General features: G+C 32.7%; 2 protein-coding genes across 2 annotated transcripts in view; both read right to left on the reverse strand.

The window, feature by feature from the left end:
• Positions 1-1,064, reverse strand: part of bcl2l10 (BCL2 like 10) — a 57,936-nt gene extending 56,872 nt beyond the window's left edge. Inside the window, exon 1 of the mRNA XM_073850103.1 lies at positions 938-1,064. Coding sequence (XP_073706204.1) covers positions 938-1,000 — 63 coding nt within the window. The 5' untranslated portion in view covers positions 1,001-1,064. The remainder of the gene's footprint in view (positions 1-937) is intronic.
• Positions 1,065-3,481: 2,417 nt separating this feature from the next.
• gnb5b (guanine nucleotide binding protein (G protein), beta 5b) lies at positions 3,482-27,354 on the reverse strand. The gene is made up of 13 exons (XM_073850102.1): positions 27,240-27,354; positions 25,554-25,703; positions 22,332-22,443; positions 20,457-20,593; positions 20,077-20,118; positions 17,897-17,973; positions 17,514-17,646; positions 15,486-15,629; positions 14,069-14,160; positions 10,759-10,807; positions 9,659-9,755; positions 4,801-4,967; positions 3,482-4,470 (listed from the first exon to the last, which is right to left on the reverse strand). Exons 4-13 carry the CDS (start codon positions 20,547-20,549, stop codon positions 4,459-4,461), a joined length of 906 nt encoding a protein of 301 aa, XP_073706203.1. The 5' UTR covers positions 20,550-20,593; positions 22,332-22,443; positions 25,554-25,703; positions 27,240-27,354; the 3' UTR covers positions 3,482-4,458.
• Between the last annotated feature and the right edge of the window lie 184 nt (positions 27,355-27,538).

The following is a 27,538-nucleotide window of genomic DNA, read 5'->3' on the forward strand; positions in this document are numbered from 1 at the left end:
ATTAAGTTTTTATATATTTGCATTATGCAATTTACTAAATATTTTCATGGAGCATGATCTTTACTTAATATCCTAATGTATACAATGTATTTTTGCCTATTGCTACAAATATACCCTTGCTACTTAAGACTGATTTTGTGGTTCAAGGTCACATATGTACACTTTTAACACTAATTTGTCACTCTACAGTATTAAAATAAATTATATGGAAAAAAAATTAAAATTTTAAACTTATGTTTTTTTATTTGCTATTATTATTTAAACTACCCTTATATAGTCTGATGTAAAAAATAAAGTGACAATGGTAAACACGAATTCACCAAAATATTGCAGTTAACTGCTGTCAAATCATAACTAATCCTATGTACATTGTACTTGTCATTCAGAGTCACAATCATTCAGATTGCATAATGTTTTCATTTGTTGGTTCAAATTGACCAGTTTCATAAATAACTGTATTTCATTACAGGCTAATTCAAGCAAGCGCTTGTGTTTATGTCTCTGCAGCATTAATTTAGCACAGAACGCATTTCAGTTCATAAATAGGTGGATGATTCATAATAGCGGCTGGTTTAAGCAGCGGCTGTTTCTCTGGATTTAGGCCTATATGAAACAAAATGACATTCAGATTCAACAATGTTCACCGTAAACCTTCTTACATCCGTTTGCTACTAGTATTACACCATAGAACGCATCTGAATGAGCTCAGTTTGATAAAAACACAGCATTGAGAAATGAAAGACGGCGCACGCAATACAGTGAAACACAAAGCCGGCTGCGCCATAACGCACAGGAACACAAAGAAGCGAGCCAACAGTACGGGTTTGAAATATAGGTTTTCCTCAACATATTTAAACAAAGTCTGAATCTGAAAGGCATTGTATAAACTCCCTTCAGCATTTCTCTCGATAAAAGTGGAAATATTAAAGCAGCTCACCCTCCCAGCGATGTCAGACTGCGCTCTCCACCGACAGTTGCGCAAACAGCAGTCAGATCTCATTGAAGACGCTCAGTTACTCCACCCTATAGCACGAGCTTTATCAACCTAAACCACACCCCTTTCCTCTTGCGTCATGACACTTTCCTTTCACATTGTAGCTCACGTACGCCCCAAGCCATATGTTGTCATGCAATGTCCATAGAACTGAACCTACACTTTATTTAAATGGAGTAGATATTAATAGTAATGAGTGTACAAACAAATGTATTAGATTATTATTTTATAAAAGTACAGCTCTAAAACCTAGAGGGAATTCATTTGGGAATAGTTGCTTCACAGATATTGTGTGGAAAAAAGCTTGGTTGCTCCCATTTAGATTTTGTATACCTAATAAACTTAAGGAATTACATTTGAAAATCCTACATAATATTTATGTGAGCAATTATACTCTGTCAAAATGAATGGATATTGATGAAAACTGTTCATTTTGTTCAGATCAACCAGAAAGTGTGTTTCATCTTTTTTATGAATGCCGTCATTCAGAAAAGTTTGGGGAAGAATTATCTTTGTACGTCCAAGAGAAAACTGGTTATAGTTGTGATCTGACTTCAAAGGATGTTTTAGTATATTTTGAATCTGAAAGTATATCTGGTAGTTTTATGTTAAATCTGATTATTTTATTTGGAAAATTTCATATTCATAAAAGTAAAAGAAATAATTCTAAACCTTGTTTAAAGGGTTTTATGGTTGATTTTCATTCATATATAGCTTCTCTTCAATGTATTGATAATAAAAAATGTGAAGATACAATTGTATTTGCTAAAGAGTTAAAGTTGATCGAAAAGTGAATTTTTATACACTGTAGGTGTGTATATATATGTATATATCTTTTTTTTGTCAAATTGTATCTTTGCATACTTACATCTAAATTGTAAAATGTAAACCTTTTATTTATGTTATTTTTAATTTTTTATTTTGTTTGGATGTCTTGTTATATTTGTATATATCTTTGCTGTAGTTTGTTAAAAAAAAAAAAAAAAGCTTACGTAATAGTCAATAGTCAATAGTTTTGTTCCATATTGAGTTTCTGTTTCACGACACCACAGCCTTATATAGATAAAATATAATGTCATTACTCTGTAAAGTGCTGACTGCTGCAAATGTTAACTTTATTTATCTGTTTATAAAAGTTAATATGTTTAAGTTCTTAAAGGATTTGTTCACTTCCAGAACAATATTGCAGATAATGTACTCACCCCCTTGTCATCCAAGATGTTCATGTCTTTCTTCCTTTAGTCGTAAATAAGTTTTTTTTTTTTTGAGAGAATATTTCTCTTCAATTAGCGGATATGTATGGTGCCCCCAAGTTTGAACTTCCAAAATGCAGTTTAAATGCAGCTTCAAAGGGCTCTAAGGGTCTTATCTAACGAAACAATTGGCAATTTTGTTAACAAATTTATTATTTATATACTTTTTAAGTTCAAATGCTTGTCCTACAAAGCTGTTTTGCCTTTTTTTATAAAGGGCGTTTGATATTCTTTGTATTTTCACTTTGTAAACACTGGGTTGGTTCTTCTGCAGTGATGTAGGACGATTTTAAAGTTGGGGGAGAAAACGAGATGGGAGTTTTTCGACATACCCTTACTGTATTGACCCGGATCACACAGATTACGTATGCGCATAGCAGAGACGAAACAAGACACAAATGTTAACTTTATTTATTTGTTATTAAAAGTTCATATATTTAAGTATTTAAAGGATTAGTTCACTTCCAGAACAAAAAAACAACAACAAAAAACTCCCATCTTGTTTTATTCACAAACTTCAAAATCGTCCTACATTGCTGTAGAAGTACTAACACAGTGTTTACAAAGTGAACATACAAAGTAGATCAAACACTCTGTACAAAAAAAGGTAAAACAACTTTGTAGGACGATTTTGAAGCTGAAGACAAAAACGAGATGGGAGTTTTTCGACATACCCTAACCGTAACACACAACGCCTGTGCATCGCAGAGAGGAGACGAGACGAGCGTTTGAGGTTAAAAAGTATATAAATTGTCAATTTGTTTTGAAAATAACTGATCGTTTCGCTAAATAAGACCCTTCTTCCTCAGCTGGGATCATTTAGAGTCCTTTGAAGCTGCATTTAAACTGCATTTTGGAAGTTTAAACTCGCGGGCACCATATCCATTATATTGGGAGAAAGTCTTAAATGTTTTCCTCAAAAAACAATTCCTTTAAGACTGAAGAAAGGAAGACATGAACATCTTGGATGACAAGGGGGTGAGTACATTATCTGTAAATGTTTGTTCTAGCAGTGAACTAATCCTATCTCTTTTATAACACAATATAAACATTCTTCATGCTTTATGGGTTCATTTCATAGACACTAATATTTTTTTATCCCTTTACCCTAACCCTAAATCTAAACCTACCCCTCACACAAAACTACAGGCATTTTTACCCTTCAAAACACTTCATTCTGTAGGATTTATGAGATTACTATACTTGAGGAGACACCACCAGATACACACAGACAAAACAGTAATTTAACTTTAATTCTCCTGAATACAGTGTCAACATTTAACAACTGGAGACGACAAACAATATTAAACATATAATGTATATTTTCAGGAAAACTAGGATCAATACTGATGTGGACAAACAAAGAAATCTGTGATTACTAATTGATTTTAAACAACTATATTAGACTTACAGTAAAATATTTTGTAATTCTAGTGCAAGCAGAAATCAATCATGAAAGTACAATTCAAATTTCTAAATATATATATATGTGTGTTTGATCTAAATGCAAAAGTACTGAAATCAACTCTCTTCAAATCATTACCATAAAATATGCCTACAAAAGTATAGACCATTATATTAAAACATTTGAGTTTTAAATTTAAAAAAATATTTTCCAAACTAATACTGGAACAGCAATCCTTTTCAAATAGTATATTTTATATATTATTATTATATACAGTGCCCTCCACTAATATTGGCACCCTTGGTAAAAATGAGCAAAGGTGGATGTAAAAAAATAAATCTGCATAATTTATCGTTTTGATCTTTCATTCAAAAAAATCACAAAATTCTAACCTGTCATTGAAGTAAAACAATAGAATTACAATGCTAAAAAACTAACATTAATGGGAATATCCTTCAGAGATATTTCTAGGGGTGCCAATAATTGTGGCCAACGTGAACTAGAGAAAAACATTTATTTCATAATGAGATTTCCCCCTCAGTTTCCATCGTTTTACTTCTAGGAAAGGTTAGAATTTTCTGAATTTTTCGAATAAAAGATCTAAAGGATAAACAATGCAGATTTATCTTCAGTCACCTTTGCTCTTATTTATAAGGGTGCCAATATTAGTGGAGGGCACTAGGAAGAGAGACACCTAATTGTGCTAAGATAGTACAAAAGTCAGGATGTCTAGATTAGAATCTGTGTGCTGTGACACTAAGAAGCCCAAGTTAAAACATCTTCTCACACTGGTGCAGAACAACTCCTCAAGCCCAGATCTGCAAAGAAATGAGACAAAATTAGGAGACCAAATTGTTCTTTAATCATCACAACATAGGCTTGTTTGCAAAAGAGGAACGAAGAAGTTTCTTTACGCTATGTGTGCAGTTTAGAGAGAAAAGACCACAGGGAAACTGTGACCTATGTTGCGTAATTCCCCTGCTGCTCTCAGAGGACCGACATCACAGGATGCTGTAAAACACCTATAACCGCTGCCAGTCCCTGCCATCTATTGTTAGTCCTTAATGCCAGTAAAGAGCGAAACCGTGTTCTATCTGCAGTATATTACGTAAGCCACTTTCCCCAGAGGAGCTGAAGCAGACACTCACCCGCAAAGTGTTGTCCCACGATCCTGAGCAGAACGCAGTACCATCAGGGGACACCCTCACGGTGCTGACCCGATTTTCATGGCCAAAGAGGATTGCCACTCTGGTGCCTTTCAGGACATCCCAGACATTGATAGTGTAGTCGTTATATCCTGCAAACAGCAGTCGGCCTGCGGAAAAGAAATGAGGAAAAATGGTTACTGTTTAGTATAATAAGCCACATTTATTTACACTGCAAAAAATGCTTTTCTTACTTAGATTTTCTGTCTTGTTTCCAGTCAAACATCTTACAATTTTTAAATCAAGAAGGATTTTCTAGACTGTTTTCAGAAAAAACAAGTCAAAATTGGGTGAGATTTTGCTTAGAACAAAGCAAAATAATCTGCCAGTGGGGTAAGAAAAAATATCTTATTTCAAACAGAAAACAAGATAAAAAATTTTTTTACCCCATTGGCAGATTATTTTGCTTCTTTTAAGCGAAAAAGCACTTAGTTTTGATTATTTTTTTCTGAAAACAAGAAAATAATTTTTACTTGTCTAGAAAATCCTTCTTGATTTAAGAATCATTAGATATTTTGGCTGGAAACAAAACCAAAATTCTAAGCTAAGAAAAGCATTTTTTGCAGTGTATATTCTCATGACTACCAGGAAAAAATGTTTTGAGATTTTAGTATTTTTTCATGTCATTACATTGAGTATAAGAACAAAATTGAAAAATAAAATTTTTGAAAAATTATATTTTATCCATATGTTATGCTATGTCCTCTTTAGAGGACACTAGGGCTTTAAAAAAAAAAAAAAAAAATATATATATATATATATATATATATATAAGTCATGAATAGACATAAAAAGCAAAAATTGATGTCACAAATCAATTTTTATTTTTCATACCAAACTTTATATAAAGATGATTCTCAACTATTTTTAAAAAAAGATATAACAGAATGATTTGATAAACCATGAACAGGTTTTCCCATTATAAACAATGCATCAATAAAACATATATAATTTGCATATTAATGTGTTTTTGGGGCAATATATAATGAACAAATAAGTGTAATAATTGTCAAGATTTTCATAATAATATCTAATATTTCATAGCAATATTGAAATATAATTTATTCCCCTATTCACTTGTAATAAACATGCACCAAGTCCTGGTGTCCTCTGCAGTGGACATGCATGAAATTAATGTCCCGTTTCATAACAGAAAGTCATATTTTAATTTGAAACCCCATAACATTTTGATAAGATGTTGTTTTATGAGAAACAATGTGAAAATTATTATTTTTTTAATTTCATTTTGAATTATTTTATTGATAAAAAAATTATAGTTTGTCGTGTATATTTTTTTTAATTCCACCAGATAACATTTTAAGCTGTCATATGGTTGTTACAACGTGCCCCTCAGATGTTACAATGTATCCAACTACGGGGCATATTGTAACGTTTCACTTCCTTTCTTTTGAGGTAAATAACGAAAAACGTATACACTGTAATTATGAAACAAAGCGGCATATTTGCACTAGACAAGTGTGAAATTAATGTGAATAAAAATTATAGTCTGAACTCCACGTGGATTTAAACAAACTGAGGTTGTGCCCCAAAATTAATCAATTATGAAATTAATTCAATTTGAGCTCTAAGGCTGAGTATACCAACAATACTGTCTCTAGTTTAATGTTGATTCAATTTAGCTCAATAACAAATTCAGATCAGTGTTACAAGAACAAGTCAGATTAGTGTTAAGTTCAGTTCAATAACAGTGCAAAGTTCTACAGATCTACAGAAGGCATTATTCAGCTCAAAACAGCTCAATATTGATTTGGTTCAGTTCAATAAGAGTCAGTGAGAGTTCAATAACAGTTCAAAGTTAATCAATTATGAAACTCGATTCAGCTATAAAGCAGGGAAAATATTACAGGACATGAATTGTCTTTTAATTGTCTGTGTATTTAATTGCATTATTTAGTAAAATACTGTTCAGTATAAATGCTCAGACATTTTTATTCACTCCTTTTTGTCATTTGTCAGCTACACCCGAGAGGACGATTATCAGTAAACTATTAACAAACAAGAAATGCTGATTTCACATGACTCACACAAACAAACATGTTTTGGTTAAACCTAGATTTAAGTTCAAAGATTTTTGTGGTACTTTTATGGAGATTTTGGTCATTGTTTTGTAACCAGCCACTGTCCGTCCCTTTCATGGTCTGGAAAAATATGATCCTGCTATACTTCTCCTTTTGGGTTCCACAAAAGTCATACAGGTTTGGAACAACACAAGAGTGAGTAAACGATGACAAAATTGTCATAATTGTAGTATTTTTAGCTTATTAAGGGTTTTCGAAGACTACAGTACATCATAATAGTCTTCTTGAGCAATATGATGATGATGACACATGTTAGACACATGCTATCCTGGCCAGTGTGGGCCACACAGCTGAGATACTCGCCTGTTCTCTTATTTGACTGTTGAGCAACATTCCTTGGAAACCCTGGGTTTCATTACAGCAGATATCTGTCAGTATTAACCATGTGTCCTGTGTACCAAAATAGGGACTGTATATAAAAGCGCTAGTAAAAACCTGGAGTCAGTGCATCACATGTAAGCGAGGAGTCAGAGCAACATCACAACCAATGACCAGTTTAAGAAATCATTAAGCAACAATAAAAATTCTGTCATCGTTTAGTCACCGTTTCGCTGTTTCAAACCACTTAAAGACAAATGTTCTCTTTGGGATGCAATGAAAATAAACTGGATTTTAAGTTCCAAAACAAAACAGCTGACACATTGTACAAGTCTTCTCGAGCTACAGTGCCTTGCAAAAGTATTCACACCCCTTCATTTTTGTTTTTTAACGTTTTGTTGCAGCATTATGTTAAACTGCTTTAAATTAGTTTTTCCCCACATCAATTTACACTCCATACACCAAATTTGACAAATGTATTAAAAATAAAACACAAGCAATTCAAGCAAAAACACACTTAATTTTGACTTGTTTTGCAGTGTACATTTATTTAAATTTAAAGCAAAGTGCATTATGTCTTATTTGTATAGAGAACCGTGATCTGTATTCTAAGCAAAAAAAAAATCGAGATTCTCATTTTATTCAGAATCGTATTATAATGTAAAGTTCTATTAAAATTAAGGCTGAAGTTCATGTAAATGTATACTTGTCCACCTAACTAAAATTAAATGTAAAGTTCTATTAATTAAAGCTGAAATTCATGTAATTGTGTAATAGTCCACCTGACTTTATAGGGAAAATGCATGAAACTATAAATAATTAAGACAACTGTGAACAACTTAATAAATTGTAGACCATGAGGCATGTACAACAACAACAAGGTTCTGTCTAAAAATAATATAACTAGCGTAATATGATTAATATCAGAGGCTATGTTTCACACATTTTATATCAGGGGGTCTTGCCCCATGTCTCTATCACCAAAGGGGTCCTTGCCCGGAAAAACGTTGAAGACGCCTGGTTTAACTCATTCAGAGTTTCGAAAAGGTTTCACTCATCTCTACGTGCTTTTTAAAAGAGCAATGCTGAAACTCAAAAATGAGTGGCTCTTTTGATTTGATCTGGTTTTCGCTAGTGAATTGCTTGAAATGAATGATCAAAGTCACGAGGTTGAATCGATCGGAGTGGTTCCAGCGTAAATGACTCAATTGATTTGGTTCATCTGTTCCGCTTTTCGCATCTTCAGTCATGTTTATGCGCCACTGTCAATACTACTACTACTTGCTTAGCTCAATTGTTTTCTAACATTAGCTGAAATAAGCGAAAAAAGTATGTTGCATGAATTTTGCGTGAAAAGATATGTGAGTATTGACAAAATTAAAATGATTGTCTTTCAATAATTCAAGCACTTTTCATAGAAATATTGCTATTTTCAAGGGTTTTCCAGGCCTTAAAGGAACAAAAATTTACAGATTATGTACTCACTCCCTCGTCATCCAAGATGAATGTCTTTCTTTCTTCAGTCGTAAAGAAATGATGTTTTCTGAGTAAAACATTTCAGGATTTCTCTCCATATAGTGGACTTCCATGGTGCCCCCAAATCTGAACTTCCAAAATGCAGTTTAAATGCAGCTTCAAAGAGCTCTAAATGATCCCAGCCGAGGAAGAAGGGTCTTATCTAGCGAAACGATCGGTTATTTATTTATTGTTTTATTGCAATTGATATACTTTTTAACTTTAAACTCTCGTCTTGTCTACGTTCAGTTAGGGTAAGTCTAAAAACTCCCGCCTCATTTTCTCCTCCAACTTCAAAATCGTCCTACATCGCTGCAGAAGTACCGACCCAGTGTTTATAAAGTAAACATGCAACGAAGATCAAACACCCTTTACAAGAAAAAAAGGTAAAAGTGTGATGTAGGATGATTTTGAAGTTGGAGGAGAAAATGAGACAGGAGTTTTTAGATGTACCCTAACTGTCATGACCAGGGGAAAAACTGGTCACACAGAGTTAGACAAGACGAGCGTTTAAGGTTAAAAAGAATATAAATTATATTTAGTATATTAAATTTTTTTTTTAATAAATAATCAATCGTTTAAAAAACATAATTTCTTTATGACTGATGAAAGAATGACATGAACATCTTGGTACATTATCTGTACATCTTTGTTCAGGAAGTAAGCTAATCCTTTAAATTTAAAAAAAGTAAAATTCAAGCACTTTAAACACCTTGTATGAACCCTGACATGCTCAATTGAGACTTGAGAGTTGCAAAAACAAATGGAATGGCAACTGAGAAAATGAATGATTTTTGATGAATTTTTACGTTTTTATTTTTAGGTGAACACTTGAACACTGTCTTGAGGGCCTGTGTCCGCTTTCTTACCACTGAGAGAGAAGTCCACACTAGAGGCTCCAAATATGATACTCTCTTTAGAGTAGATGGCAACCTCACGGTCAGCTCGCAGGTCATACAGACGACACTGAAACGAGACGAAAGTTGACCGTGAGATCAGTATGAACCGACTCATGGAGTCTCAGTGACTGACTAACAGCTGACATGTTTGATTTCAAAACAAGGACGCACTTCATGGACCTTGACCAGGAATATAACAACAGCAGACTTACTGAACACTAAACACACAAACATCTGTTCTAATCCACTCTCACACATTATCAGCTCTAAAACTACTTTGATCAGCATTATTAAAAGATCAAGTCATCAAAAGGTCATTGTGTATAATTAAACCAATCATCAAGCCATTCATGTCAAACTTTGCAGGCAAAAACAGTTTTTTCATGCACTTGTCAAGTTTGAGATTTTAGGCTTTTTGGTGTCTCCAAAAGTGTTTTTTCAGACTAGTGGAAAGGAAACATCAAAAAGACAATGTTAAGTGTTTCTTTTATAGCACTTTATCTATTTGTGTCAATTGGTTTCATTTACAATCCATATTTTTAAAGGCCATGAGTTTTTTCTCCTACACTGAGCCATAAATCTCCACTTCAGTAGCTCTTACACACACCACACTTTACTTTTGTATTCTTGTCTATATCCTGAAGGTTTTTACCGAGGGATTATGAATTATGGAGTGACAAAATGAGATAAAAACATAAAAACATTAAACAAGAATTTTGAAACTGACTTCAACCAGTGTTTAGATTTTTGTACTAGAAATGTATGCAAACTAGCGCATATTTCATTAAATAATGGCTCATTTGCATATTTAAACCTAACACTTTAGAAAACTTGTAATACAAAAAATGTTTGCAAGTATCAATGTAATCAATCAGCTGAGTAAGTAAGGTGATAACTATGAGTTAATTTTTACCCTATTCATCTGCAGTGTCTCGCTTTAATCAGTGGACACAGGGCAACAGATTTTACTTTATTGATTGTCAATCAATCCTTTGCAATCTTTGAGAAGCCTGTTGATTGTTTTGAAATAATATGGCGTAACTGGTGTGTTGCAATGTAGAAAAACGTACCGTAGCATCATCAGATCCAGTTGCAAAAGCATCTCCGCTAGGGTAATACCTGCATTCATAGAGAATTGACAATTAAAACACAAAGACAACACTATGGCTATGTTCACACCTAAATGGCCAATTCTAACTTTTTCCTCAAAGTTTTACCATTTTATCACTTATTTTGTCAAGTACAATGCCTTGCAAAAATATTCATACCCCTTCATTTTTGTCACGTTTTGTTTTGTTGCAGCGTTATAATTGCTTTAAAAAAAATTCCCCATATCAATTCACACTCCATACACCATAATAATGACCAGATTTGCTAATTTTACAGATTTATTAAAAATCAAACACTGAAATAAGTAGATTGCATAAGTATTCATCCCCTTAACTCAGTCCATAGTTGAAGCAGCTTTACAGCCTCAAGTGTTTTTGGGTCTGATGTGACCATCTTTGCACATCTGCATTTGGCAATTATCTGCCATTCTTTGCCTCCATCTCTGTCAGCTTGGATGGGGGCTGGCAGACATTTTCTCGAGTCCTAGTTGTTCCAATCGTCTTCCATTATGGAGAATGCTTCTGTCAACCTTCAATGCAGCAGATTTGTTTCTGAACTCTTCTCTAGATCATCGCCTTAACACAAGTCTGTCTCTGAGCTCTACAGGCAGTTATCTTGGTTTTTGCTCTGATCTGCATTTTCAGCTGTTAGACCTTTTCTGAGAGGTGTGTGTCTTTCTAAATCAGACTCATTCACATGAATTTGCCACAGTTTAACTCCACTCCAAGTGTAGGAACATCTAGAAGCAATATGAATGCTCCTGAGATACATTTCCAGTGTCCCAGAAAAGGGTATGAATAATTATGCAATGGGATTTTTCCGTTTTTTATTTTTAATAAATTTGCACCAATGTTAAAAACCTTTGTCATTATGGAGTAGGGAGTGTAGATTGATGTGGGGAAAAAAAGTAATTTAAAGTAGTTAGGCAGCAACATAACAAAATGTGAAAAAAATGAAAGGGTATGAATACTTTTTCAAGGCACTGCATATGCTTTGCATGCATGGCTCAAATGATGTGGACGCCCTATTCTAATAAACAGGTGGCAATTTCAGCTTTATGCATGCAATCTCCTAATATAAATGATGCAAGTATAATTGGGACGTTTTGTTTTAGCATGAATTTGACTGTGAAGACAGGTCCATTTATATTTGCATATAACCCAGACATGAACCCAAATGAACACTGAATGGCAACTGCAAGTCAAAACTCATCTTTCAACATCAGAGCCTGACCTCGCTGATGCTCCAGTGGAAGTGAGTCCCCACAGACATGATGCAACATCTAGTGGAAATTATTCACAGATGAGTGGAAGCTGTTATAGCAGCAAAGGCCAACTAGTGCTGATGGTTTCATATTGAAATATTCAACGCACATACGGGTGCACTTTATCTGAAGACACAGGACTGGAGTAGACTTGTGCATCTGAAGAGTTAAATAATAACTTTTCCTTACAATCTTACACTTAAGATAAATACAGTTGTGTTTGCCACTTGCAGTGCTGCAGCAATCTTTTCACTTAGTTTTGTATTCGTTTTATTGGGGAAATGAACAGCATTTATTTAAAAAATAAATCTTTAATTGAACACATTTTCCTTTATCTCGCTTTTGGTCAATTTCATGTGCCTTTGCTGAACTGAAGTATTAGTTTCTTCTTTTTAAAGTTTGACTTACCCCATTTGAATAATAGTGTATCACATTTTCCAGGAAACAAACATTATAAGCAGCACAACTGTTTTCTAAAAAATCTAAAAATCAGAAATGCTTCTTTAGCAGCAAATCAGCATCTTAGAATAATTTCTGAAGGATCATGTGACACTGAAAACTGGAGTAATGCTGTTTTAAACTGTAATAATACTTCACAATATGACTGTATTCTGCTCAAATAAATGTAGACTTGGTGAGCATCGGATATGTCTTTCAAAAACTAAAAAAAAAATAGGATCAGTAAGATTTTTAATGTTTATAAATTTAAAGTCGTTTCTAATGCTTATCAAGGCTGCATTTATTTAATCAAAAATACAAAATATTGAAATATTATTTGAATTTTAAAAAACTGTTTTCTATGTGAATATATTTAAAAATGTAATTTATTCCTGTGATGAAAAGCAAAATTTTCAGCATCATTACTCCAGTCTTCAGTGTCACATGATCCTTCAGAAATCACGCTAATATACTGGTTTATTATCAGTGTTGGAAACAGTTGTGCTGCTTAATATATTTTTTAAACCTTTTAGACCTTTTTTCAGGATTCTTTGATCAATTAAAGGTTAAAAGAACAGCATTTATTTAAAATAGAAAGGTTTTCTAACAATATACACTACTGTTCAAAAGTTTGGGGTCAGTACATTTTAAACATGTTATTCTTTTAATGCTTTTATTCACCAAGGAAATGTTAAATTAATAAAAAAGTGATAGCATAGATTTTAAAAAGTGATAGCAAAAATGATTACATTGATTTATATTTTGAATAAATGCTGTTCTTTTTAACTTGTTATTCAAAAAATCATGAAATAAAGAATATCAGGTTCCATACAAATATTTGGTAGCACAGCGGTTTCCAACATTGATAATTCTAATAATAAATCAGCATATTATAATGATTTCTGAAGGATCATGTGACACTTAAGACTGGTGTAACAGCTGATGAAAATTCAGCTTTGCATTACAAAAATAAATTATATTTTAAAGTATATTAAAATAAACAGCATTATTTTTATATTGTAAGAACATTTTGCAATATTACTGTTTTTTTCTGGATTTTTAATCAAATAAATGCAGCCTTGATGAGCATTAACGTCTTTAAAAAAAAACAAGTCTTACTGATCCCAAACATTTGAGTGGCAGTCAGATTGTGAAGAAAAAAAATCTGATATTTCTCAGACTTATTGAAAATTAAAAATATCAGATTCAATGTGATTTTTGTATTCACACACTCTTAAAAATAAAGGTGCTTTAAAAGGTTATTCACAGCGATGCCATAGAAGAACTATTTTTGCTTCCACAAAGAGCCATTCAGTCAAAGGCTCTTTAAAGAACCATCTCTTTCTTACTTTTTTATAATCTGAAGAACTTTCTTCCGCCACAAAGAACCTTTTGTGAAACAGAAAGGTTCTTCAGATGTTAAAGGTTCTTTATGAAACCATTTAGATGGAAAAAGGTTCTTCTGTGGCATCGTGAAACACCTTTATTTTGAGATTGCAGTGAGGGAAAAGAACTGTGGTGTGAACGTGGCTTAAGAGCATTATTAGAAAGTGCAGCGGGTCACTCACTTCACACTGTTGATGTCAGACTCATGAGTTTCAAAGGACTGAACATTCTGTCCCGAGCGCATGTCCCACACATTAGCCTTCTTATCACAGCCCTGAAACACACACACAGCACTTTAGAGACCGGCAGAACAACACTCACACACAACAGACTGAATCTCAGGAGGATGATCTCCTAAAAATAGCTACACATTCCCCAAACTGACAGCGTGACTGAACAACATCCTAACATGTGAGATCAATCCAAATGATTTACACTGTTAATGATGATCATTTGCAAACAGGGCTTTCTTTTAGCTTTATAAACAGCATTTCAGCTGTAATGGTAGTAATCTCACATGGGATCCCTTAAGAAATAGAAGTTTAATCAAGTGTGCTATTAGTATACTTATTTTAAACGTAAAAAATAGGAGAGTATACTTTCAGTCTACTTTATACGTACTTCTCAGAAATATACTTAAAATGACATAATACTTGATTTATACTTAGAAAAAGTCTAAGTATATTTGAGCTCTACTTGTGCTCTGAGAATCTGTGTTTTCAGTGTTATACTCTAGGGGCGCTATTGCACATCTTCTGAACAGAATTCCCAAAACACAAGTGAAGAAGAAACCGAAACAACAGATGCTTCCACATGTAATCTAACACAATCATCAGACATAAAACAGCATCAAAACCATAGATATGGAAAACTGTGTAACGTTATGGAATAAAATGTCCACCCATGAAGAGGAAATAATGACTGTCAAGCTTTGGGCTGTTGATCAACTCCATCTACGTTTGGATTATCATCAATAGTCTTTTATTTTAGCTTTTTGTTCAAAATGTTGTTTATTTAATTTTTATTTATGAAACTTACCCACATTCAAGTGTTTAAAAAAAGAATGCATGAAGCTAGAATAAAATGTTCTTGTTTACAATGTCTTGTTTTTTAATGTTTTGTATGTTCAGATAATCATATAACAAAATATATATACAAATTAATACCTAAATAGGGACATATAGTATGCTTACGAGTATACATGCAGTTTAAAACTACTAAACTAGTAGTTTACTGAGACTACTTCAAAGTGTGCTAAAAATGCATAAAAAGTGTTTAATTAGTAAACTATCAGTATACCTATAAGTTCACTTTTAGTATACTTGCAGTACAAACTGAAAACATAGATGTAAACTAGTTGTGTACTCAAAGTTTACTACTGTTATACTTAAAAGTATACTTTTATATACTAGAAGGTGGGCCAGTTTAGTCTCAAGGGGTATTGAAATAGTACACTTAATAGTATACTACTAGTACACTGATATTTGTATACTTACTACATAAAGTATACTTAAGTATACTTAATAAAACCGGAAGTATACTTCTTTTTGGTAAGGGATGTGTGAAATGTCTGTGTGGATGGTGTTTTGAGGATCTGACCCCTGATACAAAGGTGTTTCCGGTTTCAGAGGGTGCGAGGTTCAATGAAAGAACATCAGCCGAGTGACCATGGAAACTCTGCAGCAGCTGCCCGCTCTCAACATCCCATAATGCACATGTGCCATCACCACTTGATGTCAGAATCTGCAACACACACACACACACACACACACTTATGCATCTGCCTCAAATAAATGGATAAGCAAGTATAGAACACTTAAAATTCTTCCTGACATTTTGCAATGACCTGAAAAAATAAATTATATATATATGTATATACAAAACACCTGTATCTCCCTCTAGTGGAGGTACTGATCATTCCCATTACCTCAGGACCATGCAACAAAAGAACGTTTGTTGTGTCCTCATCTGACCTGAAGTACCTTGGTTTTAAATAACCATCTGAGTAAATGATGACAGAATGTTCAGTTTTTGGTAAACTGTCCCTTTAAATCAGTTTGGGAGCGTAAACCCTACAAAAAATCATAATCACCGGAAGCCACAGAATTTTCACTTATTGTTCTATAAATAAATTGTACTGAATCCCCTGCCCTGACCAAATCTTTCACTTCGTCTTTTTATAATCTCTGTTGTCAATGACTGGAACATCATCTCAAAAGAGGAACAAGTGGTGATGTGTGACAGAGAGAACTGAGAAAACCCCAACCCTTTGTTTGAAACAAACTCATGACACACTCACAAACCCAATAGAAAGCTGTAGTGATTATTTTTAGATTTAATTGTTCCAAATGACTGTTGCACTCACAGAACAGAGCTAATCACTGAACTCAGTACAAAAGCTTTTCTTATTGATCCATGACAGGGTACTTTTTTAAAGCAGAAATCACATCAGGAGAACTTTAGGGGATTGCTGTGATATTTGCTGTGAGAAATGTGTGTTATGTCCACGTCAAAAGAAATTTACAAAAGTGATTTTATGTCCATAGAAAGCACATTAAATGTAAGTAAAGAGTCTACTTTTAAGGTTTGAAATAAGTTTTTGGAGAATAAAATGTTACAATTTGGTTGAAATAATGTTACATTGTCATTCACTGTGACACAATATTTAAGTAAAAATTCAAAAACATGCTTAAAAGGAAGCATTTTACATTTCATTGTGTTTTAAATGAGTAAAATATTCTTTCTGGCAAATGGGCAAAACCTAGGAGAGTGGCAAATTTAACTAACTAGATAAAACATTTTGTCAAAACCAGAGAAAGCCGGACCAGAAAGTTTGAAAAGTGTAAAGAAGTTAAAGGAAGTTTAAAAGTATAAAATGTTTTAAAGTTTAAAACAAGTTACTAGCATGTTTGTAGCACTATATTTTATTTGTATTTTAATATGACATAAAGTGATTTTTATTGTAAAACTGTTACACTGAATTACATTTTAGTGGGTGTCTTCTATAAATTAGGGAAACGTGTGATATTTATTTTTTGCTCAGAAAAACAAAAACAAAAATGCAAATAAATTAAACAGAAAACTTTTTTTACTATTTTTCTGGAAAAACAGCAACCATTTAAAGCAGTATTACACTTGTTGTTTGTATGCTTAAACCCATTTTTCGTCTTTGACCCAAGTATGTTCTATAAATATCAGCTGAATGATTACAGACTCATCTCTGCCACAGACGCGCGCTGGTTAAAGCTGAATTATTAAACTAGGAATTAATATAATTTGACCATGTCTGCACATAGAGCACTGCAGCTTAACTCATCTCTGCAGATCAAAAATAATTTTCTTGATTCTAAGGGCTGTTAATGTGTTGGAGTGGTTTAAAATAAATACAGTGCATGAATGCAACATCACACAGGGTCTGATGCCAATGCAAAACCAGTCTGTTACTAAATTATGGCTAATACTGAATATGACATTAACACTCAAACACAAATAGAAAAAATACCTTGCATAAAGACATCTTGCATCTTATAATGGTAATAATGATACTTGTTAAACTCTAACTCTAACTCTTACAAAAACTATTCTGAGCTTAAAATGGTTGGTTTTTCAAATTGTGAAAACTGTCACCTGCATGTCAGAGTTGGTGAAGCTGCAGGAAGACAGATAGTTGGTGTGCATGGCCACAGATTTCTTCTTAGATGCCAAGTTCTCATTTTTGTCCAAAGAGAGAGGATAGACGGAGCATTTATTATCCAAACCACTGAATGAAAGACAAAGAGAAATGTGAACATTTTGCAGAAATGCACAGCAAATATTTATATTTTGACTGCTTTATGGATTTCATTACTGTCTCAGAGTTGCACTTGAGGTACTTTTATGAATTACGACTGGAGTATTCTCATTCCTGTAGACTACTGTGTTATGTAAGATTACTGTATTCTTATATAATACAGTAGCTCTTATTCTCTGAAGTTAATATTAGCATTGGCCTCTAAAATATTGAAACTTACCCACAAGCCACAGCACAGCCAGAAGGGGCATAAGCACAGGCCATGACCCAGGTGCAGGGCATAGTGACGGCATGCTCCTGTACAACACACATATCACAAAAAACATTTACTGTTTGATCAAGATGTGCATGCATTTTGGGTGTGCAGATATTTTTATTAACAATCAAGGTAATTCAGGACAGAACAACTTACAATACATCATAAATTTTCAACTTTTTTTATAACCGATACTGATTATTTGCAAGTTAATGTGGCCGATAACCGATATGCAGAACCGATATTTATTTACTGCTATAAAGTAAATACATGACTGAGTGAAGTAAGTCCTTAATTCACTTTAATTTTCTTCCTTTCAGTCAAAATGTTGACATTTAGCAGTTTCATGTTACATTTAATCTTCATATTACAACAATAAAAACATTTCATTTATAAAACAAATCAGCTGCAACACTAACAAGCAAAATAAATATAGGAGTCATCAACTTTCAACATTTTTAACTACAGTTTTAGCAGGTTTATAAGCTGTTTAATATAAAGAGTGAAGAATAATTCCCTGGATAATATTAGTTCACTGAATAATATCTGAAATATTGGAATGTAACAAACAAAACATCGTATTTTATTGCATTTCTCAACTTGTATGTTATATCAGAATTAATAATGTTTTGTCATTCTAGATTCTGACAAAGTGCTGACATTTACACAGAACTATACTCCGCTCACAGAGATAATAATCAGTGTTTGGAAAAAGTTACTTATAACAGTAATGCATTATAATATTAGGGTAACTCCCTAAAAAGGTAACTAATTATGTTACTTAGTAACTTTTTATGGAAAGTAATGCGTTACGTTACTTTTGCGCTACTTTTTAAATCTGGCCAGGGCTTGCTTGTTTGTTTTTTAATATAAAAAGTTCTATTTTGGTCAAATGAAAAAGCCTTTTCACACCAAAAGCCTCAGGCTTAGAGAAAAGTAAATTGTCGTCTGTACAGTAGACCGCAGAAGAACAAATGTCAACTCTTTAGCAATAAACAAACAAATGTTGGATTATCTTGAGTAGTTTGTGCTTATTAGTATGGATGAATTGGATCATCGAAGGTCGGCATCAAAGACATCGGTTAATAAAATGTGATTAAATACATAAAGGATATTTGTATTATTTAACCTATTTTATTATTGCAGGTTTGAGTTGTATTTCAGTGTTTTTATTCATTTTGAAGAACACTGTATCTGTTTTTTAGTGAGTGAGAGTTAATGCATGTTCACATTTATTCTAGAACTAAAGTAACATCTTACAATTTCTCTCAACATGGAGACAGGAGAGCTTTTAATCAATAAATGAGGGGAAAAGTAACTGGCAATATTAATCCGATATTACACAACCGATAACCAATTATTGTAAAATGCTTAAATAATGGGAAAAATATTGGTAAATCGATATATATCAGTTGATCTTTCAATTAATTTAAACTTCATATTCATTTATTTATTACTAAATTATAACATATAACATATAATAATATACATACTGTAATATACATGAAATTGAGGAATGGGTGACTGATCAAGATCTGTATTGTGGAACAACTGCATTGCAGGTGCAAACATGCCTAAATAATGTCTACAATTTTATTTGTCAAACCATATGCAACAACATGCAGATTATTTTTTAAATAGCTCTAGCATTGCCGATAATGGATAACCGATTATGGTAAAATGGTCAAATAATGGGAACAACATTGGTAAATCAATATATTGGTTGATCTTTAAATTGTGGAAGAGCTGCTTTGCAGGTGCAAATGATATCTGATTTTTTGTTTCATTTTAACAAACCATATGCACAAATGGAAAAACTGGTTATTTAAGTAGCTTCTCTCCGTACACGTTATTAAACTCATGCATTTAAAGCATGCCATGAGAATGCAGTTTGTTAAAAAAAAACTAAAACTGCTATGAACACATATTTCAACGGTGTTGCACACACAAGAAAAAGATTCTGCATGTCTGATGTGTGAATGTGTGTGATTATACAGATGCCAGATTAGTTGGGCACTAATACCCTGGGTTTCCATTAGAGTGCACTACAACTATAAACCATGCAGATTATTATTTTGAATAGCTCTAGCATTGCAGAACATCTCCCTAGACCACTCTGTGACACAGATTTGAAAAAGATTTACCTTATTGGTTGTATATGCATCCCACACAATGACTTTTCCATCCTATGGGAGAGATTTCAGAAAAGACTTTTTAAATGTATGCATTTAGCTGATGCTTTTATCAAAAGAAGATGAACAAAGCAATTTGCTACACCAACATGATCCGTGATGACAATGACAGGTTTATTAGACAACTAGATTAGGAAAAATTCAGAGATTTTTTTGAGGGAGTGTGTGTCTTAAGTGCATTGGTTTAAGAATGTGAGGTGTTTCAAATATGTGCTTGCAGAAGAGGTGTGTTTTTCAACTGCTTTCTAAAAGATGTGATTGTCTTGCCAGTTTGTGTACGTTGGCTGTTCACTGTGTAAATGCATATATATGATGAGGTATGGTCCTGTTACCTGAGAGGAGCTGACGATTCTTCTCTTGTCCCGGCACCAGTCCATGCACAGCACTTTATTTCCATGCCCTTTTAGGGTTCTCTTAGTCTTCATGACAAACTGACCCAGAGCCTCGATCTTTTCCGCCACCTGATGCACTGAAGTCACAAAAACAAATCTTCATTACCACATCACCTGAAGCAACACTTTACCTAAAATCTCATCTTAGCGTCAAGAGGATGCAATACTTGTAAAAGGACTGATGATCAGCTCTATTATATTTTGATGGATAAATCAGTATAAAACTGGCAGGTTTTTAAAATTTACAACTGTAATTACTGTTAACAAACAATAGCATCCTCAATTTTAACAGTAAAATTGTAACATGATGGCACCCAACATGCATTGCAATAGAAATAAATTACACTGTTGCATTGTTTAGTACATTGTTTAAATCTGAAAATAGTATTATTACTGTTGTTGCACATTGTTTGGTAAGTATTGGTGTCTAGGTGACATTCATAAAACGTTTTACAATACATTTTCAGATTTTTATGATATGGGTCAAAGACGTTAAAATGTCCACACTAAAAGAAATTTACAACAGTGATTTTTTGTCCATAGAAAGTGCATTAAATGTAAGTAAAGTGTCTACTTTTAAGGTTTCAAGTTTTTGGCATAAAATGTCAAAATTTGGTTGAAATAATGTTACATTGTTATTCAGTGTAACACAATATTTATGTAAATATTCAAACAACATGCTTATTCTGACTTGTGCATATTAAAATATATATAAAAATAAAGGAGCATATTCAATTTAATTGTGTTTTAAATAAGTAAAAAATTCTTACTGACAAATGGGCAAAACCTAGAATAGTGGCACATTTTAAAAATGTAGACTTTCAACTTATTAGTATTTGGGGTGAAAGTAATTAGTCTTTTAATGTGTCATAAACTGATTTTTGTTGTAAATATGCCTGACAAGATTATTACACTGAATGACATTTTAGTGGGTCTTCGGTAAATGCGGGAAACTGTGATATTTATTTTTTGCTCAGACAAATGCAAAGAGAAAACGTTCTATTATTAGTATTTTATTTTATTTTATTGTTTTTTTTTTTTGGAAAAACAACATCAATTTAAAGCAGTATTACACTTTTTATTGTTTTTAAGCTTAATCCCTTTTTCGTCTTAGACCCAAATATATATAAATATTATATTTATTATATATTTATATGTTTTTAATTAAAATGTTCACATTTCAAGTTATGTGAGTGTTTAAAACTGGCATTTTAATTAATTAATTAAACATAATCATGTCTTTAAAAGATGTACCAGCATCATGCAATCTCAAAAAGCTGTTATAAACAAACACATACAGTACATAAACATAACATACAAAACACAGCAATAGTGACAAACATTACAAAGAAAAAATAAGCATAAAACCAGTAGTAAAAAAAAGCATGTGGAGTGCCAGCATAGTACTGCAGTAAACTATTACAATTAATGTGTAAACACAACTAATTTTTAATGCAGACTAGTGTAACTGTATGACATCCTATAAGACATAATGCATGTTTTTTCATGACTTTTTCAGTTAAAAAAAGGCATGCTTTTTGTTAAAGTTTATTTATACATTTAAATCTCAAGCTAAATATTTATATCCTGGTCCTCCTAAAATGTTAAAACGTCTACACGGTTTTATGCATCCTAGATCATGCAAACACAGAAGATGTCTTTTATTTAGCTGGTGTTTGGCAGATATGACAGTATTTTATCTGCTTAAATCAACGCATTTTTGGCCATCCCGCTATTAGCTGTGATGTCTCTGAATGCAGTCTATCTAGGCAGCTCGCTGGGGTTTGACACACAGCCGCTGAGTGCTTTACTTACGCTAGACGTCGTGTAGTTTGGCTCTCTCCTCCTCTAGTTTGGCTTTCAAAGACTCAGACTCCGCTTTCAGCGTTTGGATGGTTTCGCCCTTCGCCAGCCCCTGACAGGCCATCTTTAAGAAAGCACAGATGGATGGCGGATGAATCAGTAAATATGCTCTTTATTATGAGCCGAGACTGATACTGCACCGTCCGCACAGCTGATGATGCTCTGACGTTAGCGCGAGAGTCACGTGACACATCACCACCATCAGCATCACATTTATTTCTGGAGCTCACCGACTTAAGCACAATATCACATTTTTATCAGTTTCATTCAGTCTTAAACTAATTATTTTGAAATCGATCATATTTTTAGATTTAAACTATTCTAAATTTGATGTAGAGTTCATATATGCTGTCAATTAATTTAATTTATTTTAAAAGATGTTTATTCAAGTGTGCTATTAGCAGTGTTGGGGGCAACGCATTACAAATAACGCAAGTTACGTAATAATATTACTTTTTCCAAGTAACTAGTAAAGTAACGCATTACTTTTGAAATTGGCAAGAAAATATCGGCGTTGCTTTTTCAAATAAGTGACGCTAGTTACTTTCCCCCATTTATTGATTAAAAGCTCTCCTGTCCCCATGTTGAGAGAAATTGTAAGATGTTACTTTAGTTCTAGAATAAATGTGAACATGCATTAATTCATCTCACTCACTAAAAACAGATACAGTGTTCTTCAAAATAAATAAAAACAGTGAAATTCAACGCAAACCTGCAATAATTAAATATGTTCAATAATACAAATATCCTTTATGTATTTAATCCCATTTTATTTATACCTTCGATGATCCAATTCATCCATACTAATAAGCAAAAATTACTCAAGATAATCTAACATTTGTTTCTTTTTTTTATTGCTGAAGAGTTGACATTTGTTCTTCTGTGGTCTACTGTACAGACGTCAGTTTACTTTTCTCTAAACCTGAGGCTTTTGGGGTGAAAAGGCTTTTATATTTGCAAAAAAAAAAAATAGAACTTTTTATATAAAAAACAAACAAGAAAGCCCTGCCCAGATTTAAAAAGTAACGCAAAAGTAACGTAACGCATTACTTTCCATAAAAAGTAACCAAGTAACGAAATTAGTTACTTTTTTAGGGAGTACCTCAATATTATAATGCATTACTCTTAAAAGTAACTTTCCCCAACACTGGCTATTAGTATACTTATTTTAAACCCTTTTTATAAAATAGGAAAGTATACGTTAAGTCTACTTTTTATGCACTTCTCTCAAAACTATTTTTTTATTATATCATTCTGAATCCAATTTATAGTCTTTTTTTAGCATTTTGTTCAAAATGTCTTTTTTTATGTATAAAACTTATCCACATTCAAGTGTTTCTAAAAAAGAATGCATGAAGCTAGAATAAAATGTTTTTGTTTACAGACAGATCCCCTGTTCTTTCTTTTGAAGTATTTAATTAGTAAACTATCAGTACCTATAAGTTCACTTTTAGTATACTTGCAGTACAAACTGAAAACATAGATGTAAACTAGTTGCGTACTCACAGTTTACTACTGTTATACTTAAAGTATACTATAAAGTGGGCCAATTTAGTCCCAATGAGTATCGCAATAGTACACTTAAAAGTATACTACTAGTACACTGATATTTGCATACTTACTACATAAAGTATAATAAAATATACTAGAACTTTACCTAAGTATACTTAACAAAATAAACTTATAAAAGAAGTATACTAGTTTTTGGTAAGGGTAGTCTAAGTGCTGTTCTCTAAAAGCCTAAACATGCAGAAAGCTCTTAGATGAAGCACTTTAGACACGTGTTCTGTGTGAGTGCTGACATGAGGATGTGTTTGGCAGTATCTGACACCTCTGAGCCATTAAATCAACATGACAGAAGTATCATAGCGTTAGTCAGTGTAACAATGTTTACAGTGTCCATGCAACAGTTTAACACTATAAAATTCTTCAAGATCAAATAAATAATGTTGAAACAACAAACAAATATTTGCTTCAAGATTTACTTTACTTACAAAATAAAAAGATGTTAGTATAAAATTTACAAAAGAATAATCACAAATCCCTCATCAACAAACAAACTCAAAAAATACACTATACATTAAAACAGATTATCATTAAATGAAAAGAAAGAAATAGATCATTTAACCTCAAAACGTCAGATAAAATAGTCAATGCATATTGATGCAGCTTTACTTTATTAAAACAAATGTGACCCTGGAGCACAAAACCAGTCTTAAGTCGCTGGGGTATATTTGTAGCAATAGCCAAAAATACATTGTATGGGTCAAAATTATAGATTTTTCTTTTATGCCAAAAATCATTAGGAAATTAAGTAAAGATCATGTTCCATGAAGATTTTTTGTAAAATTCATACTATAAATATATCAAAATGTAATTTTCATTAGTAATATGCATTGTTAAGAACTTAATTTGGACAACTTTAAAGGTGATTTTCTCAGTATTTTGATTTTTTTGCACCCTTAGATTCCAGATTTTCAAATAGATGTATCTCAGCCAAATATTGTCCTATCCTAACAAACCAGACATCAATAAAAAGCTTATTTATTGAGCTTTCATGTGAAGTATACATCTCAGTTTTATAAAATTTAACCTTCTGACTGGTTTTGTGGTCCAGGGTCACAAATGATTTTTAAAACAAACCAAAAAGCATTGCAGGTTGAGTTGGATTCATGCATTTTTATGATTTAAGTTGGCCTAAATTAGGGAAGTTTTTTTGTGTGAAACAGAAAGGTTCTATAGATCTTTTTTATGGAACCATTTAGACAAAAAGGTTCTTTTTTTTTTTTTAACTCTGTATCGCATTTAGTTACTCACTATCTTGTGATGTTAGTATGTGTTTGGTCCTATACTTATAATCGCTAGTTTCTTTTGTAGTGTTTTATGTACAAATTGTTGAGGTCTGTGTGTGGCATACAGTGTTTTGAAGTTAGAATTCATGTAATGTTATCAGTTGCTATCTTCTCAAAGGTTTTAATTTTATTAAATTCATTTTTACCTGAAACAGTAATGGCTGCTTGTTTGTCATGGCGACTTTATATATTTATTATGATATTTTATTTATTATTAAAAGTTTAGTCAAACAGACAGAAATCATGTTCTGAGAGATTATACTCCTAAAATACCCATGTGTTGTTGAACTGATCCTGAAGCAGCTGTAGTGTGATAACATACCAGCTCCACACACAGAGAGCAGTAGTTGATGGGCTCATTCTTCAGATAAATATTCTGCAGGGGTTTGTTCTGACCACAGCTATCACACGGGCCAAACGTGATGGCCAGAAACGTTTGGTCGCACATCTTTGCGTCTGGTTAAGGCTGGACCTGCACACATAAAGAGAAAAACAAACAAACAACCACGTATTCACAAGTCAAAAGCCAAAAAAGACACACTCTACAATATGTCCTGACCAGAATGCTAAATTTCAGAAGATAATACATTAACACCATTAGAAAACAGTGCGTTTCAAACTCTTACATTTTTATTTATGCCATAGTTTGTGCACTGAAAATAAAGTCAAAAAGCAGCTTCCCCTTTATGAAAAAGAAGTTTATTCAAGTGTGCTATTAGTATACTTCTTCTGAACTAAAAAATATGAAAGTACACTTTCTGTCTATTTTTTATTTACTTCTCAGAAATATACTTAAGACATTTAAGTATACTTGACTTATACTCGGAAAAAGTCTAAGTATATTTGAGCTCTACTTGTGCTCTGAGAATCTGTGTTTTCATTGTTATACTCTAGGGGCGCTATTGAACATCTTCTGAACAGAATTTCCAAAACACAAGTGAAGAAGAAACCGAAACAACAGATGCTTCCACATGTAATCTAACACAATCATCAGACATAAAACAGCATCAAAACCATAGATATGGAAAACTGTGTAACGTTATGGAATAAAATGTCCACCCATGAAGAGGAAATAATGACTGTCAAGCTTTGGGCTGTTGATCAACTCCATCTACTTTTGGACTATTTTCATAATTATTGATTATTTATGAAACCCACATTCAAGTGTTTATATAAAAGAATGCATGATGCTTGAATAAAATGTTTTTGTTTACAAGCAGATACCCTGTTCTTTCTTTTGATGTTTTGTTCAGATATTCAACAAAATATATACAAATTAATACCTAAATAGGGACATAGTATAGTCATAGTGTACTTAAAGTATGATGTAAAGTTCACTTAAAGAAAAGTATACTTGCAGTATAAAACTAGTAGTTTACTGAGACTATACTTCAAAGTGTACTAAAAATGCATAAAAAGTATTTAATTAGTAAACTATCAGTATACCTATAAGTTCACTTTTAGTATACTTGCAGTACAAACTGAAAACATAGATGTAAACTAGTTGTGTACTCAACGTTTACTACTGTTAGACTTAAAAGCGTACTTTTATATACTAGAAAGTGGCCCAATTTAATCCCAAGGAGTATTGAGAAGTACACTTAAGACTATACTACTAGTACACTGATATTGGTATACTTACTACATAAAGTATACTTAAAATATACTTGAACTTTACTAACGTATACTTAATAAAATACATATTGTAATATACTTCTTTTTGGTAAGGCTGCTACAGGCCTATTAATGCTCATCAGTTAATCTTTGATTTGCAATTGTAACCAACAAATGAAACTCAAATGTTACCAGAGTTACAGGAGTGTTCGCTATTTTAATGCATTCGGCGTCACTAACACAATCTATGTACCTAAACAGAGCAGTTAAATGTGCTGTTATTAACAAGAAAAGGACATGCTTTTGTTTCATAGACACCATCAGTCACCTAAACACTTTTACATTTTCTAGATTCACTTTACATGTTCAGCAAAATCAATTTATTTAAACTTACCTTTCAAAAGATGTTTGTATCAGGTGTGTGCTTGCAGGCTGGAGAAAGGGATTGAGCCTGAGAGAGAGGCAAGCAATAAGCTCCTTACAGGAGCATTAGGGTTTTAACCCTGGAGAAGTTTAGTAGCCAGTCAGAAACAGACATGCAGCAGAGACTCACAAATAGTACTGCTTAAGCTGGTTAAAGCTTAAGGTCCAGTAGTTCATCAGTGAAACAGCAGTGCAAAATACATATGTGGTCTTCAGATAGATATTTAGATCTTAACTTTGGCCTTTTCTGATTGAGTAAGAGAATTAAGA

Source organism: Garra rufa, chromosome 11 (assembly GCF_049309525.1).
Source record: "Garra rufa chromosome 11, GarRuf1.0, whole genome shotgun sequence".
Taxonomy (NCBI): domain Eukaryota; kingdom Metazoa; phylum Chordata; class Actinopteri; order Cypriniformes; family Cyprinidae; genus Garra; species Garra rufa.

Bases quoted from the DNA above. Each gene is read 5' to 3' on its own strand.
- gnb5b (XM_073850102.1), bottom strand. From the start codon at position 20,549: ATGAAGACTAAGAGAACCCTAAAAGGGCATGGAAATAAAGTGCTGTGC. The intron at 15,630-17,513 runs GTGACAGTTTTC...TGTGTGTTGCAG, and splicing joins TCACCAACTCTGACATGCAG to ATTCTGACATCAAGTGGTGA. The intron at 14,161-15,485 runs GTCAGATCCTCA...TGTGTGTTTCAG, and splicing joins GAAACACCTTTGTATCAGGG to GGCTGTGATAAGAAGGCTAA.